This window comes from Microcaecilia unicolor, chromosome 13 (assembly GCF_901765095.1).
Source record: "Microcaecilia unicolor chromosome 13, aMicUni1.1, whole genome shotgun sequence".
NCBI lineage: Eukaryota > Metazoa > Chordata > Amphibia > Gymnophiona > Siphonopidae > Microcaecilia > Microcaecilia unicolor.
Genome location: NC_044043.1, coordinates 101,709,491 through 101,721,353, shown reverse-complemented (window position 1 = coordinate 101,721,353; position 11,863 = coordinate 101,709,491). Strand labels below are relative to the sequence as shown.

Genomic DNA, 11,863 nt, shown 5'->3' with positions numbered 1-11,863 from the left:
CTACCACTCTTTATCTGGCTAAATGACTGAAAATTGTCAATCAAAGTTAAACAGAAGCTGTAAAATCTAATAAGGTGAAGAATCAGCGAGCCAACACCCTGTGAGCACTGTCAGGGACATACAGTTCCTTTTATTAAGAAAATACTTCATTTAAAAGCACTACATTCAAATTTGTCTTTTCAAAATTATAAATTCTGTAAAATTAAAATATTAGGACTGAAAATTAACTTACATATTAAGATATTCAGTAGTAGGATAATGAGCATTGTTCAGAAACATGACAGTTTGTAATATTATATCCCCTGGCTACTCCTTCCAGGCATCATAGAAACATAGAAACATGACGGCAGAAAAAGGCCAAATGACCCATTCAGTCTGCCCATCCTCTGTAACCCCCAATTCTAGCTGTTCCTAAGCAATCCCACATGCTTATCCCATGTCCTTTTTAAATTCTGGAACAGTCCTAGACTCCACCACCTCCTCCACCGGGATCAAAATGCACTATATTCCCCAGGAACACTTGTACCACTACATCCTCCAGGCAGACTTCTATGGGATCCAAGTGCATTTATATCCCCTAGGCACACTTGTAACACTACATCCTCCAGGCAGACCTCTATGGGATCCAAGTGCATTTATATCCCCTAGCCACACTTGTACCACTACATCCTCCAGGCACACTTGTAACACTACATCCTCCAGGCAGACGTGTAGGGGATCCAAGTGTACTATATCCTCCAGGCGCACTTGTATGGGATCCACATGCACTATATGCCCTAGGCACACTTGTAACACTACATCCTCCACACACACTTGTAACACTACATCTTCCAAGCAGACGTCTAGGGAATCCAAGTGCACTATATCCCCTAGGCACACTTGTAACACTACATCCTCCAGACACACTTGTAACACTACATCCTCCAGGCAGACTTCTAGGGAATCCAAGAGCACTATATCCTCTAGGCACACTTGTAACACTACATCCTCCAGGCAGACTTGTAACACTACATCCTCCAGGCAGACTTCTAGGGAATCCAAGAGCACTATATCCTCTAGGCACACTTGTAACACTACATCCTCCAGACACACTTGTAACACTACATCCTCCAGGCAGACTTCTAGGGGATCCAAGTGCACTATATCCTCTAGGCACACACACTACATCCTCCACACACACTTGTAACACTTCATCCTCCAGGCAGAGTTTGTACCACTACATCCTCCAGGCAGACTTTGAGGGGATCCAAGTGCACTATATCCTCTAGGCACACTTGTAACACTACATCCTCCAGGCAGAGCTTGTCAGTGCATGTAGGGATACTTCCAGTCGGTCAGGGGAATGTGAGTTTCTTTAATAACTTGAGGAGAAGTCCAGCGAAGGACGTAATGTGGCCCACCAGGTTTGTCATTTGTACCTGTTCAAATAGAAAATTTACAGTTTATTAAAACTGATACACCACTTCCACATTACTGTGTCTGAAGCGGTTTACAATAAAAACACAAAAATATAAAAATAACACATAATCAGAACTCCATTAAAACTGGAAAGCACAATCAATCAAGACCAACCATCCATCCTATTCAACCTGTCATACAATCATAAAAAGCAAACAATACAACACTTATCAAAACTTATAAATAACTACAGGAATGTACTTACAAGTGGCACAATGTACTCCTACCTCCACGAAAAGTACATAAATGACTTTCATAATATAAACTGCATTTTAGGGGACTTCCAGTGGAGCTGAGCGGACACATGTGTTAGAAGCTCATGTTCTCCCCAACCTAATTGTTTGTGGGTTCCCAACCCTGAGCAATTTTACCTGCATATCTTTGGGGAACAGCTTCTCCCTGCATCTTCGGACGAGCTTGTGAGTCTTTACTAGCTCGGGGCTGTGGATGCTGCTTAAAACACCCAGGCAGCCACGTGGAAAATCCAGCTGGCATCTCCCAAGATGGCACAGAGAGTAGATGGTCCCACAATGGCACTTACTGGCGAATTTGCCCAAGAGATTTCTAAGTTAGTATCGGCATCTTTGGAAAAAAAAAACTTAATACAGCATAGAGGATATCCAAGTACAATCTGATGCACACTCCCGGCAATTAGATGAAGTGGAGACTCGCATCTCGATGCAGGAAGACCTTACTGGGAGGCTGGAGGACTAAATCATGCAGCTGAGGGAGGATAACTCCTGACTCCTGGAACAACTGGAAGACCAGGAGAACAGGAGCCGGCGGAACGTTTGTCTGACTGGTCTGCCAGAAGATGTTAAGGACAGAGATCTGCCGTCCATATTTGAGAAATGGCTCCCAAAACATCTTGGCCTGGAAGGCCTCCAGGCTAGTATGACCTGTGAGAGGGCTCATCGCCTTGGATTACCCCATGCGTGGGATTTGAGACCTAGGTCAGTTATTGCTAAGATTTTGAACTGGGCTGACAAGGAGCATCTAATGGGGCATATCACGCCACGGCCAACTGGATTACGGTGGACATAAGATCTTAATCTTTAATGATAATTCTCTCCTTGTGGCACAACACTGCAAATCAATGGCACCCATATGCTCCAAAATTCACAACAGGAAAATCCTTTTTTGTCTTGTTATTTCCCACCAAATTGCGGGTTCGCCCGATGGTAATTCTTTTGAGAAGGTCCAACAACTCCTCGAGATTAATGCTGTATTACAAAACTTTTATGCCCCCCTTTAGCTCAGTCAGGCTCGGAACCCCTAAATAGTGCAGTCTATTTTGTCTAGTTTGGATCTTCCCCAAACTTCCGAATCAGATCAGTTCAAATTAAACAGACCAATTCATGCGGTTGAAGTGGAATGGGCTATAGGACAGAGCCTGTTGCATAAGACCCCCTGGGCCTGATGGTTATCGGGGAGAATTTTACAAACTGCTCAAAGATCAGGTCATAGTGCCCCTTTTGGTGGACTGTTTTAATCAGCATATTGTTAAAGGCTCCTTTCCACTGGCTCTTAATAGATCCTTGTAGATCTGAATCTTATTGGCCCATCTCGCTTTTGAACTTTGGACCAACCTCCTTCATAAAACCTTATCAAATCCGTTGGTGCATGTATTACCACCTCTTATAGCAGAGCCTCAGGTGGAATTTGTTAGAGGTTGCATGATTTCTAAAAATGTTCGGAAAATCATTGCATCCTTGGAACACACCCAGGAAGCGAAGCTCTCCTCTTTGCTCGTCAGTCCTGATGCCAAAAAGGCACTTGACCCGGGTGGTCTGGGATTTTCTTTTCAGGATGCTTGCAGTGTATGGGATTTGGGGTTTTTCTGTGCATGCCATTTCAGTGTTATATCACGAACCTCAGGCTCAGGTTTGAGCGAATGGTTGTTTGTCAGCAACTTTTACCATTGCAAGAGGCAGGGTTGCCCTTTATCCCCTGCTCTTTTTGATCTAACTCTAGACCCTTTAATCAGGGAGATTCAGTGTAATCCCGAGATCAGGGGTTTTCCTTGAGGTTGGGGGAGTTCAAACTAGCAGCCTTTGTGGACAACCTATTGGTTTATCATCAGAAGCCCCGAAGGTCACTTCCCATCTTCCTCGAAAGTTTCTGGGAGTACGGGGATTTTTCCAGCTTTCGGTTGAACTTGGACAAACCCGAGGCTCTGTATGGAATGCAAAGTTACACCTGGACAGGGACCCTTCGTTCACGCTTAAGTAGGCGGAGGGCTCCTTCTGCTATCTTGGCATGTGCTTGCCCACACATCCTCATCAGCTTTATTGTATCAATGTAGGTAAGCTTCTGACGGACACCAAGCATCAGTTAGATGCTTGGACACGTTTGCCTCTTGTCGATTTCTAGCAAGATTCAGCTTTTTCGCATGATTCTATTCCCGCAATGGTTGTATGTACTCCAAGTTCTTCCAGGCCTGTTAAAAGACAGAAGACTGAGCACTTACCTCCTTCCCTAAAACCTAAGAATCCTGAAAGGGAACTTTAAAACAATACAGGAACGTAAGACCTTTGAAGTCAGAATGATTAAATATTTTGACACCCACCAGACAGGACTTAAGAAAGATCTGGGTTTTCTAGCCCATTATAAACCATAAAATTGTACTGCTTTGTCACCCTCCTGTCTCCACCCGACTCTTCCTGTCTCTCACCTGTCCACCCCCATCCTGTTAGACTGTCACTCAAATGCTTTGTTTCACTTATATATATTGTCATCTACCAACATTTGCTTATTTCCAATCTGACGAAGAAGGGCAACCTTCGAAAGCTAATCAAGAAATGTATTAACTTATGTCCAATAAAAAAGGTATCGTCTTATTTTCTTTTCCATGTTTTATTTTGTTTTATTTCTATTGATTACCTTTAAAAATGGACTAGCATGGCTACCACACCTCTCTACTCCTTCCCTAAAAGAATCTGATAATCAGGCAGTGACTCACCTGAGGCTCGAGCCCCTCCAAAAGGTTGCTGCGCTACGACTGCACCAGTCGACTTATCGTTGATGTAAAAGTTCCCAGCTGCATTTCTCAGGACTTGAGTTGCTTCACTGACGACTTCCCTGAGAAGAAAATGTTATTCGCTTATTAGGTATCTTTCATTCCCCTGCCCTGCACAATGACATCTGACTGTGCCCCACTCAGCTGACGGTGTCCTACTCTCATGCAACATGTCCAAATCTGCAGTGAATGTATCAGCAGCAGGGTCGAGCTAATGGTACAGAGCTGTATCGTTTGCTTGTTACGTCACCAAGGACAGGAGCAGACGACAAATTGAGGTTCATCTGCCAGAACTCCCCAACATTGACGCTAAAAACCATTAGGTCGAAATTTTAAATGATTCACAAGTTAAACGCGTAAATCATTTATGCTGATAATCAGGGACTTGGCATCTCAATGTCCGGCCAAATGTTATGGGGTTAATTTCCAAAGGAAGCAATGAATGGTCCTTACTTGGATAACTCCTGCCGGCTGGGTCCAACCCGGTTATTCAGTGGCACACACTTGGCAGACTCAGTGCTGTTCCTTGGTCAGCTGCCACCTGGGGCAAATCAACTCTACACACACACACACCCCCGGCGCATCACCTCCAACCCCCTCCCCCCCATGGGTGCATTGCCGTTACCTCCTGTGGGTGCTGGGAGCAGCCGCACAGCTGTTGGCTCCGCCGGTTCTGTGCCCCAAAACAGGAAATAACATCAGAGGAAGCAGAGAACCGACGGAGCCGACAGCCAATCAGCTGCTCCCTTCCCCCCCCCCTGCAGAATGCACCCAGGGCGGACCATCTGCTATCTGCTGCAGCTCTAGGGCCAGAGTGGTCCAGGGCAGAATCCAGTTACCCAGGCGCCACTGATACTCAAGGCCTGACCTAGGTAGTAACAAAGCAGCTAAGTTAACCAGATCGACTGCCCCTGAATATCGGTGGTACCCGGTAACTCCCAGTGGCATAACCAGGACTAATTCAACTGGACAGTACATTTTAGGAGAAGGAATTTTGGGAGGTTGGGCACAAAGTTCTCCAGATAGAACCAAGATTCAGTTGTATCTGAACAACGTTATTCATTTAGTGGAACCCCACAAATTACTGTCTTAACATAAACAAACTTGCCCTTTAAGTTTAGGGACACAAAGGGGCTCGTTTTCGAATGAAAAAAACATCCAGAACATGGCATAAACTGGCAAATGGATGTTTTTCTTGCAAAAAAAAGTCCAGATCGCTATTTTCAAAACCCATTTTTTCCAAAAATGGTCCAAAAGGATAAGATGCACTAAGGACAAAAATGGTCATTTTCGAAACAAAAAGAGAGATTTTTTTCAGGTTTGAAAATGGCCATGTTCAACACTTGATTTTTGGACTTTTTCAGCAAAACGTCCGAAGTTGAATTTAGACGTCATATCAAAAATGCCCCTCAAAGTCAACAAGTTAAATGGATAAGCCAGCTGAAAATGCGCTGAGTTAAGCAGATAAGTGACTCCCTGATGGATATCGACTCTCATATTTCTTACTTTTGATTTTCTTCGAATTGATACTCAAAGCGATTTAACTGGCCAGAAACGGCTCCTGACCGTTAAATCACCTGTCTGAAGCTCACTTAACCAGTTAGAGCTGCTGAAAATAACCAGTGAGCACCAAACAGCAAACCGGCTATTTTGAGGGTGTTCCAGGGGTGAAGTCGACAATTAACCAGCCAGGTTAACCGAATAAATGAGGCTGCATAAAAGTCAGTCCTACCTTGATGCAATAACTTAACCAGCTATGCGTTATCCGGCTCCACAAAACTGGATATTCAATGCCGGAACCCAGACATCCGGGAATAACATAAGTACATAAGTATTGCCATACTGGGAAAGACCAAAGGTCCATCAAGCCCAGCATCCTGTTTCCAACAGTGGCCAATCCAGGTCACAAATACCTGGCAGAAACCCAAAGAGTAGCAACATTCCATGTAGAACCCCAAAGAGTAGCAAGATTCTAGAATTCTAAAGAATAACAAGATTCCATGCAGAATTTCATTGTGTAGCAACATTCCATGTAGAACCCCAAAGAGTAGCAAGATTCTAGAATTCTAAAGAATAACAAGATTCCATGCATAATTTCAAAGTGTAGCAACATTCCATGTAGAACCCCAGAGAGTAACAAGATTCCATTCAGAATCCCAAGTACATAAGTACATAAGCGTTGCCATACTGAGACAGACCAAAGGTCCATCAAGCCCAGCATCCTGTTTCCAACAGTGGCCAATCCAGGTCACAATATACTTGGCAACAATATACGCTGTCCACCAGCAGCAGACAGCAAAATGCTGAGCACTGCCATCTGAATATCAAACCCCGGTGTTTTACTTCAGCCGACCATGGAGGGGGGAGGGAATTTCAGAACATTCTGCTCCTTGCTATTATGAGCTGCAATGTTTCTTCAGGTTACTTAGCTACGTAAAGCCGATTAAAGACACTGTTTCTTCTCATACCTGTCCTGGGCAAACACCGCTCCGGTCAGTCCGTAGGGGGAGGTTGTGTCTACTAGTTGGAGGACTTCTCTGTATTCCTTTTCCGGATAGACGTACACAGTTAAGACTGGGCCAAAAATTTCCTGCATGATAAAGAGATAGGTCAGAGGATATGCAATTAAGAACCTTTATCGACCACAAAAACAGAATTATACAGGTCATAGAAGCAGCTGCTCTTGGATAAGTGCCGTTGACCAGGATATTCAGAGGCACTATCCAAACAGACAGTCCTCTGAATATCCTCGAGATCCCCTCTGTACTATCCGGACAGCATCCCTAAATATCCTTACAGACCTCCTCTGTACTATCCGGATAGTGCATCTGAATATCCTTACAGATGTCTCTGCACTATCCATGAGCCCCTCCTCAGACCTGTCTTTAACCCTGGTGGTATAATGGCCTAACTGGGGCAGGGAGCAATCCCCAGTTGATCCTGCTCCTGCCATCTCCACCATCAAAATGGCTGCCAAGAAGTTCGGCGGCAGTCTCTTAATTTCATTGGATCATACTCTTTTGATAGATATTTCTTGGAGTCTATCTTGGTTCTGCTCTTATCTTTCTGATAGGACAAACATGAACTCTGGAATAATTCCATCTCTTCTCCTGTACTAGGTCCTACAGGGTTCCTCAGGGATCGATGTTGGTGAATCTTTTGTTTAACATATTTATGGCACTATTAGCAACCTTAATACATTGAATTCACTTCACATCACTACTTTTATCTCTGTAGTTGATATCCAATTATTAGCATCAATGGAATCTGTTTCACCACAACTCATTACATTGATGAATGAGAAACTCGCTAAGACAGTTGAACGGCTCTATCAACAATGACTAAAACTCAATCCTGGCAATAGAGAGGTCATCTTGCCTACTTCCCTAATCATCTCGGGTACACCTGTTCAAATGCTTAGCTCGGTAACGATATTAGACGGTACACTGGATAATTAACTGACTTTTTATTCCATGTTTCATCTCTTATGCAAAAATGATTTTGTAAATTAAGGAAAATTTGGTCAGTGTGCTCTTTTCTTTGAGCAGAAGACGATACGTACATTAATCCATGCTCTTGTTTTGACTCATATTGATTATTGCAATTCTCTATTCCAAGGTCTTCGTCAGGTTGATATTCAAAGATTACAACCAATACAGAATACAGCCATGAAACTACTCTCAGAAGCACAAAGAGGAGACCATGTTACTCCCCTCCTTAGACAGAAACATTTGTTGCCAATCACTGCTTGAATTCCGTATAAAACTGTAACATTAGTACATAAGATCCACAACACCGGGTTACCATTATTTCTGTTTAGGTTACTAATATCATATATAGTCCTTCCAGAACTCTCCAATCCAGCCACAAAATAAGTACCTAACAACATAAGTGTTGCCGTACTGGGACAGACCAAAGGTGCAACAAGCCCAGCATCCTCTTTCCAACAGTGGCCAATCCAGGTTACAAGTACCCGGCAAGATCCCAAAACAGTACAATACATTTTATGCTGCTTATCCTAGAAATAAGCAGTGGAATTTCCCCAAATCCATCAATAATGGCTTATGGGCTTCTTTTTTAAGAAACTATCCAAACCTTTTTTAAACCCCACTAAGCTAACTGCTTTTACTACATTCTCTGGCAACGAATTCCAGAGTTTAATTACACGCTGAGTGAAGAAATATTTTCTCCGATTCGTTTTAAATTTACTACATTGTAGCTTCATCACTTGCCCCCTAGTCCTAGTATTTTTGGAAACAGTAAACAGATGCTTCACATCTACCCATTTAACTCCACTCATTATTTTATAGACCTCTATCATATCTCCCCTCAGCCATCTTTTCTCCAAGCTGAAGAGCCCTAGATGCTTCAGCCTTTCCTCATAGGGAAGTCTTCCCATCCTCTATCATTTTTTGTCTCCCTTCTCTGCACCTTTTCTAATTTCACTATATCTTTTTTGAGATGCGGTGACCAGAATTGAACACAGTATGTGAGGTGCAGTCGCACCATGGAGTGATACAAAAGCATTTTAATGTCCTCATTTTTGTTTTCCATTCCTTTCCTAATAATACCTAACATTCTATTTGCTTTCTTAGCCGTCGCCGCACACTGAGCAGAAGGTTTCAACGTGTCATCAACGATGACACCTAGATCCCTTTCCTGGTCGCTGACTCCTAAAGTGGAACCTTGCATCACGTAACTATAGTTCAGGTTCCTCTTTCCTACATGCATCACTTTGCACTTGCTCGCATTAAACATCATCTGCCATTTAGACACCCAGTCTCGTAAGGTCCTCTTATAATTTTTCATAATCCTCTTGCGATTTAACAACTTTGAATAACTTTGTGTTGTCAGCAAATTTAATTACCTCTCTAGTTACTCCTATCTCTAGATCATTTATATGTTAAAAAGCAGTGGTTCCAGCACAGGCCCCTGGAGAACCCCACTATATACCGTTCTCTGTTGAGAATACTGATCATTTAACCCTACTCTCTATTTTCTATCTTTTAACCAGTTTTTAATCCACAATAGAACACTACCTCCTATCCCATGACTTTCCAATTTCCTCTGGAGTCTTTCATGAGGTACTTTGTCAAATGCTCTTTGACAATCCAGATACACAATATCGACTGGCTCACATTTATTTCTCTTCACTAAATCCATGTTGGCTTTGTCTCATTAACCCATGCTTTTGAATATACTTTTGTAATTTTGTTCTTTATAATAGTCTCTACCATTTTGCCTGGCACCGATGTCAGGCTCATCCGTCTATAAGTTCCCAGATTACCTCTGGAACCTTTTAAAGAAATTGGCGTTACATTGGCCACCCTCCAATCTTCCGGTACCATGCTTGATTTTAAAGATAAATTACATATTACTAACAATAGTTCTGCAAGTCAATTTTTCAGTTCTATCAGTACTCTGGGATGAATACCATCCGGTCCAGACGATTTGCTACTCTTCAATTTGTCAAACTGTTTCATTACATCTTCCAGGTTTACAGAGATTTCATTCAGTTTCTCTGACTCTTCAGCTTTGAATACCATTTGTGACACCGGTATCTCTCCCAAATCTTCCTCGGTGAAGACCAAGGCAAAGAATTCATTTAATCTCTCTGCTATGGCTTTGTCTTCCCTGAGTGCCCCCTTTTACCCCCTTGTTCATCTAGCAGTCCAATTGATTCTTTTGCCGGCTTCTTGCTTTAATATACTTAAAGTTTTTACTATGTGTTTTTGCCTCCAACGCAATCTTTTTTTCAAAGTCCCTCTTAGCCTTCCTTATCAGCGCTTTGCATTTGACTTGATATTCCTTATGCTGTTTGTTATTATTTTCAGTCTGTTCCTGCTTCCATTTTCTGAAGGATTTTCTTTTAATTCTAATAGCTTCCTTCACCTCACTTTCTAACCATGCTGGCTGTCGTTTGGCCTTATTTCTTTCCGGTTATACCGTCATTTCGACACATAGTGCTTGATACGACCCACAGCACAATTTTCAGTGTAGTAAACGCAATGTTATGGAATTTGATGTCACTTTATCTGCACGTAGAAGCATCCTATCTTAAATTTAAGATGGGCCTTAAAAACCTTTTCAAATAACTAGTAAAGATGTAGAAGAATACACTGAAATAAGCAGGTAATACTGGTAACAGATTTGGGATACAGAATCCCAACTGAAGCAAGCTCTTTCCTCTATGTCTCTCTAATGACTATGTAACTTTAAAATTTCCCTTTTTTTTTAAATTTGAATTTTAACTATTAGAAATGGACTGTAAACCACCTAGATATGACCTTTTGATAGGTGGCATATCAAGAAATAAAGAACTTGAATGATGTTATATAAAACACTGAGTAGGATGAACGTATTTAAATTGTGGGTGGGCAGAGGGGCAGGGTTTGGGTGTAGCACGGGCAGAGCCTGCATTTATGCACACAGATTATAACATTCCTTAATTAATGCACATACAGATGAAGAATGTGCATACTAACATTTAAACCAGCCTTGGAGCTCATAAATGCGACGGCGCTACATCTGCATGCAATCTTTCGAACCAGGGTCAAAGCTGCTATGGGGCCACGGGGGCCTGGGCCCTCGTAGATTTGGCCCTGGACCCCCCTGCCGGCGACCCTCTCAACACCCTCCCCCCCCCCCCGCCGCTAACCTGCCGCCTGCTACCTTTGCTGGCGGGGGACCCCACCCCCGCCAGGCACCAGCCAAAGTCTTCTTCCTTCGTTTGGTTTCTGACTGAGTCTGACATCCGTCAGACTCACAGAAACAGAACGAAGCCCTGCAGATCGCAAGGCTTCGTTCTGTTTCTGTGAGTCTGACGTCCTGCACGACGTCAGACTCAGTCAGAAACCAAACCAAGGAAGACTTCAGCTGGCGGGGGTTGGGGGTCCCCCACCAGCAAAGGTAGGCGACGGCAGGCGGGAGGTCGAGAGGGTCATCAGCGGGGGGGGGGGGGGGTCAAAGTTGTTGGAGGTGTTGGCAATGGCGGGCGGGGGGGGAGGTCGGTGTCGGCAATGGGGGGGTACATAAGTATTGCCATACTGGGATAGACCGAAGGTCCATCAAGCCTAGCATACTGTCTCCAAGTCACAAGTACCTGGCAAGATCTGAGGAAGAGCTGACCCATGTCCCATCTTCCATGAAAACCTCTGTAAGCTCACAACTGTATCTTACTGAGCCACTAGGCAAGCCCTTCACCAGCTCTGACTGCTCAACAATCCTGGCTAATGGCATAGCCGCTGAGAGGGGGGGCAGGGGGGACAAAATTTCCCACCCGCCTTCTGTCGTTGACCGTCTGCCACCGGGCTGGGCCTCCTGCATTGAAATCACAGCGCCTCTCACCTCCATGACAGCGCTGTAGGCAGCAGGGCAGCAGATCGC

General features: G+C 43.7%; 1 protein-coding gene across 1 annotated transcript in view; it reads right to left on the bottom strand.

Moving 5' to 3' along the window:
* Window positions 1–812: 812 nt before the first annotated feature.
* The window catches only part of ALDH4A1 (aldehyde dehydrogenase 4 family member A1), a 53,807-nt gene continuing 42,756 nt past the window's right edge, over window positions 813–11,863 (bottom strand). Inside the window, exons 13-15 of the mRNA XM_030186258.1 lie at window positions 6,946–7,067; window positions 4,421–4,539; window positions 813–1,418 (exon numbers count right to left, since the gene is read on the bottom strand). Of these exons, the coding sequence (XP_030042118.1) occupies window positions 1,306–1,418; window positions 4,421–4,539; window positions 6,946–7,067 (354 nt within the window). The 3' untranslated portion in view covers window positions 813–1,305. The remainder of the gene's footprint in view (window positions 1,419–4,420; window positions 4,540–6,945; window positions 7,068–11,863) is intronic.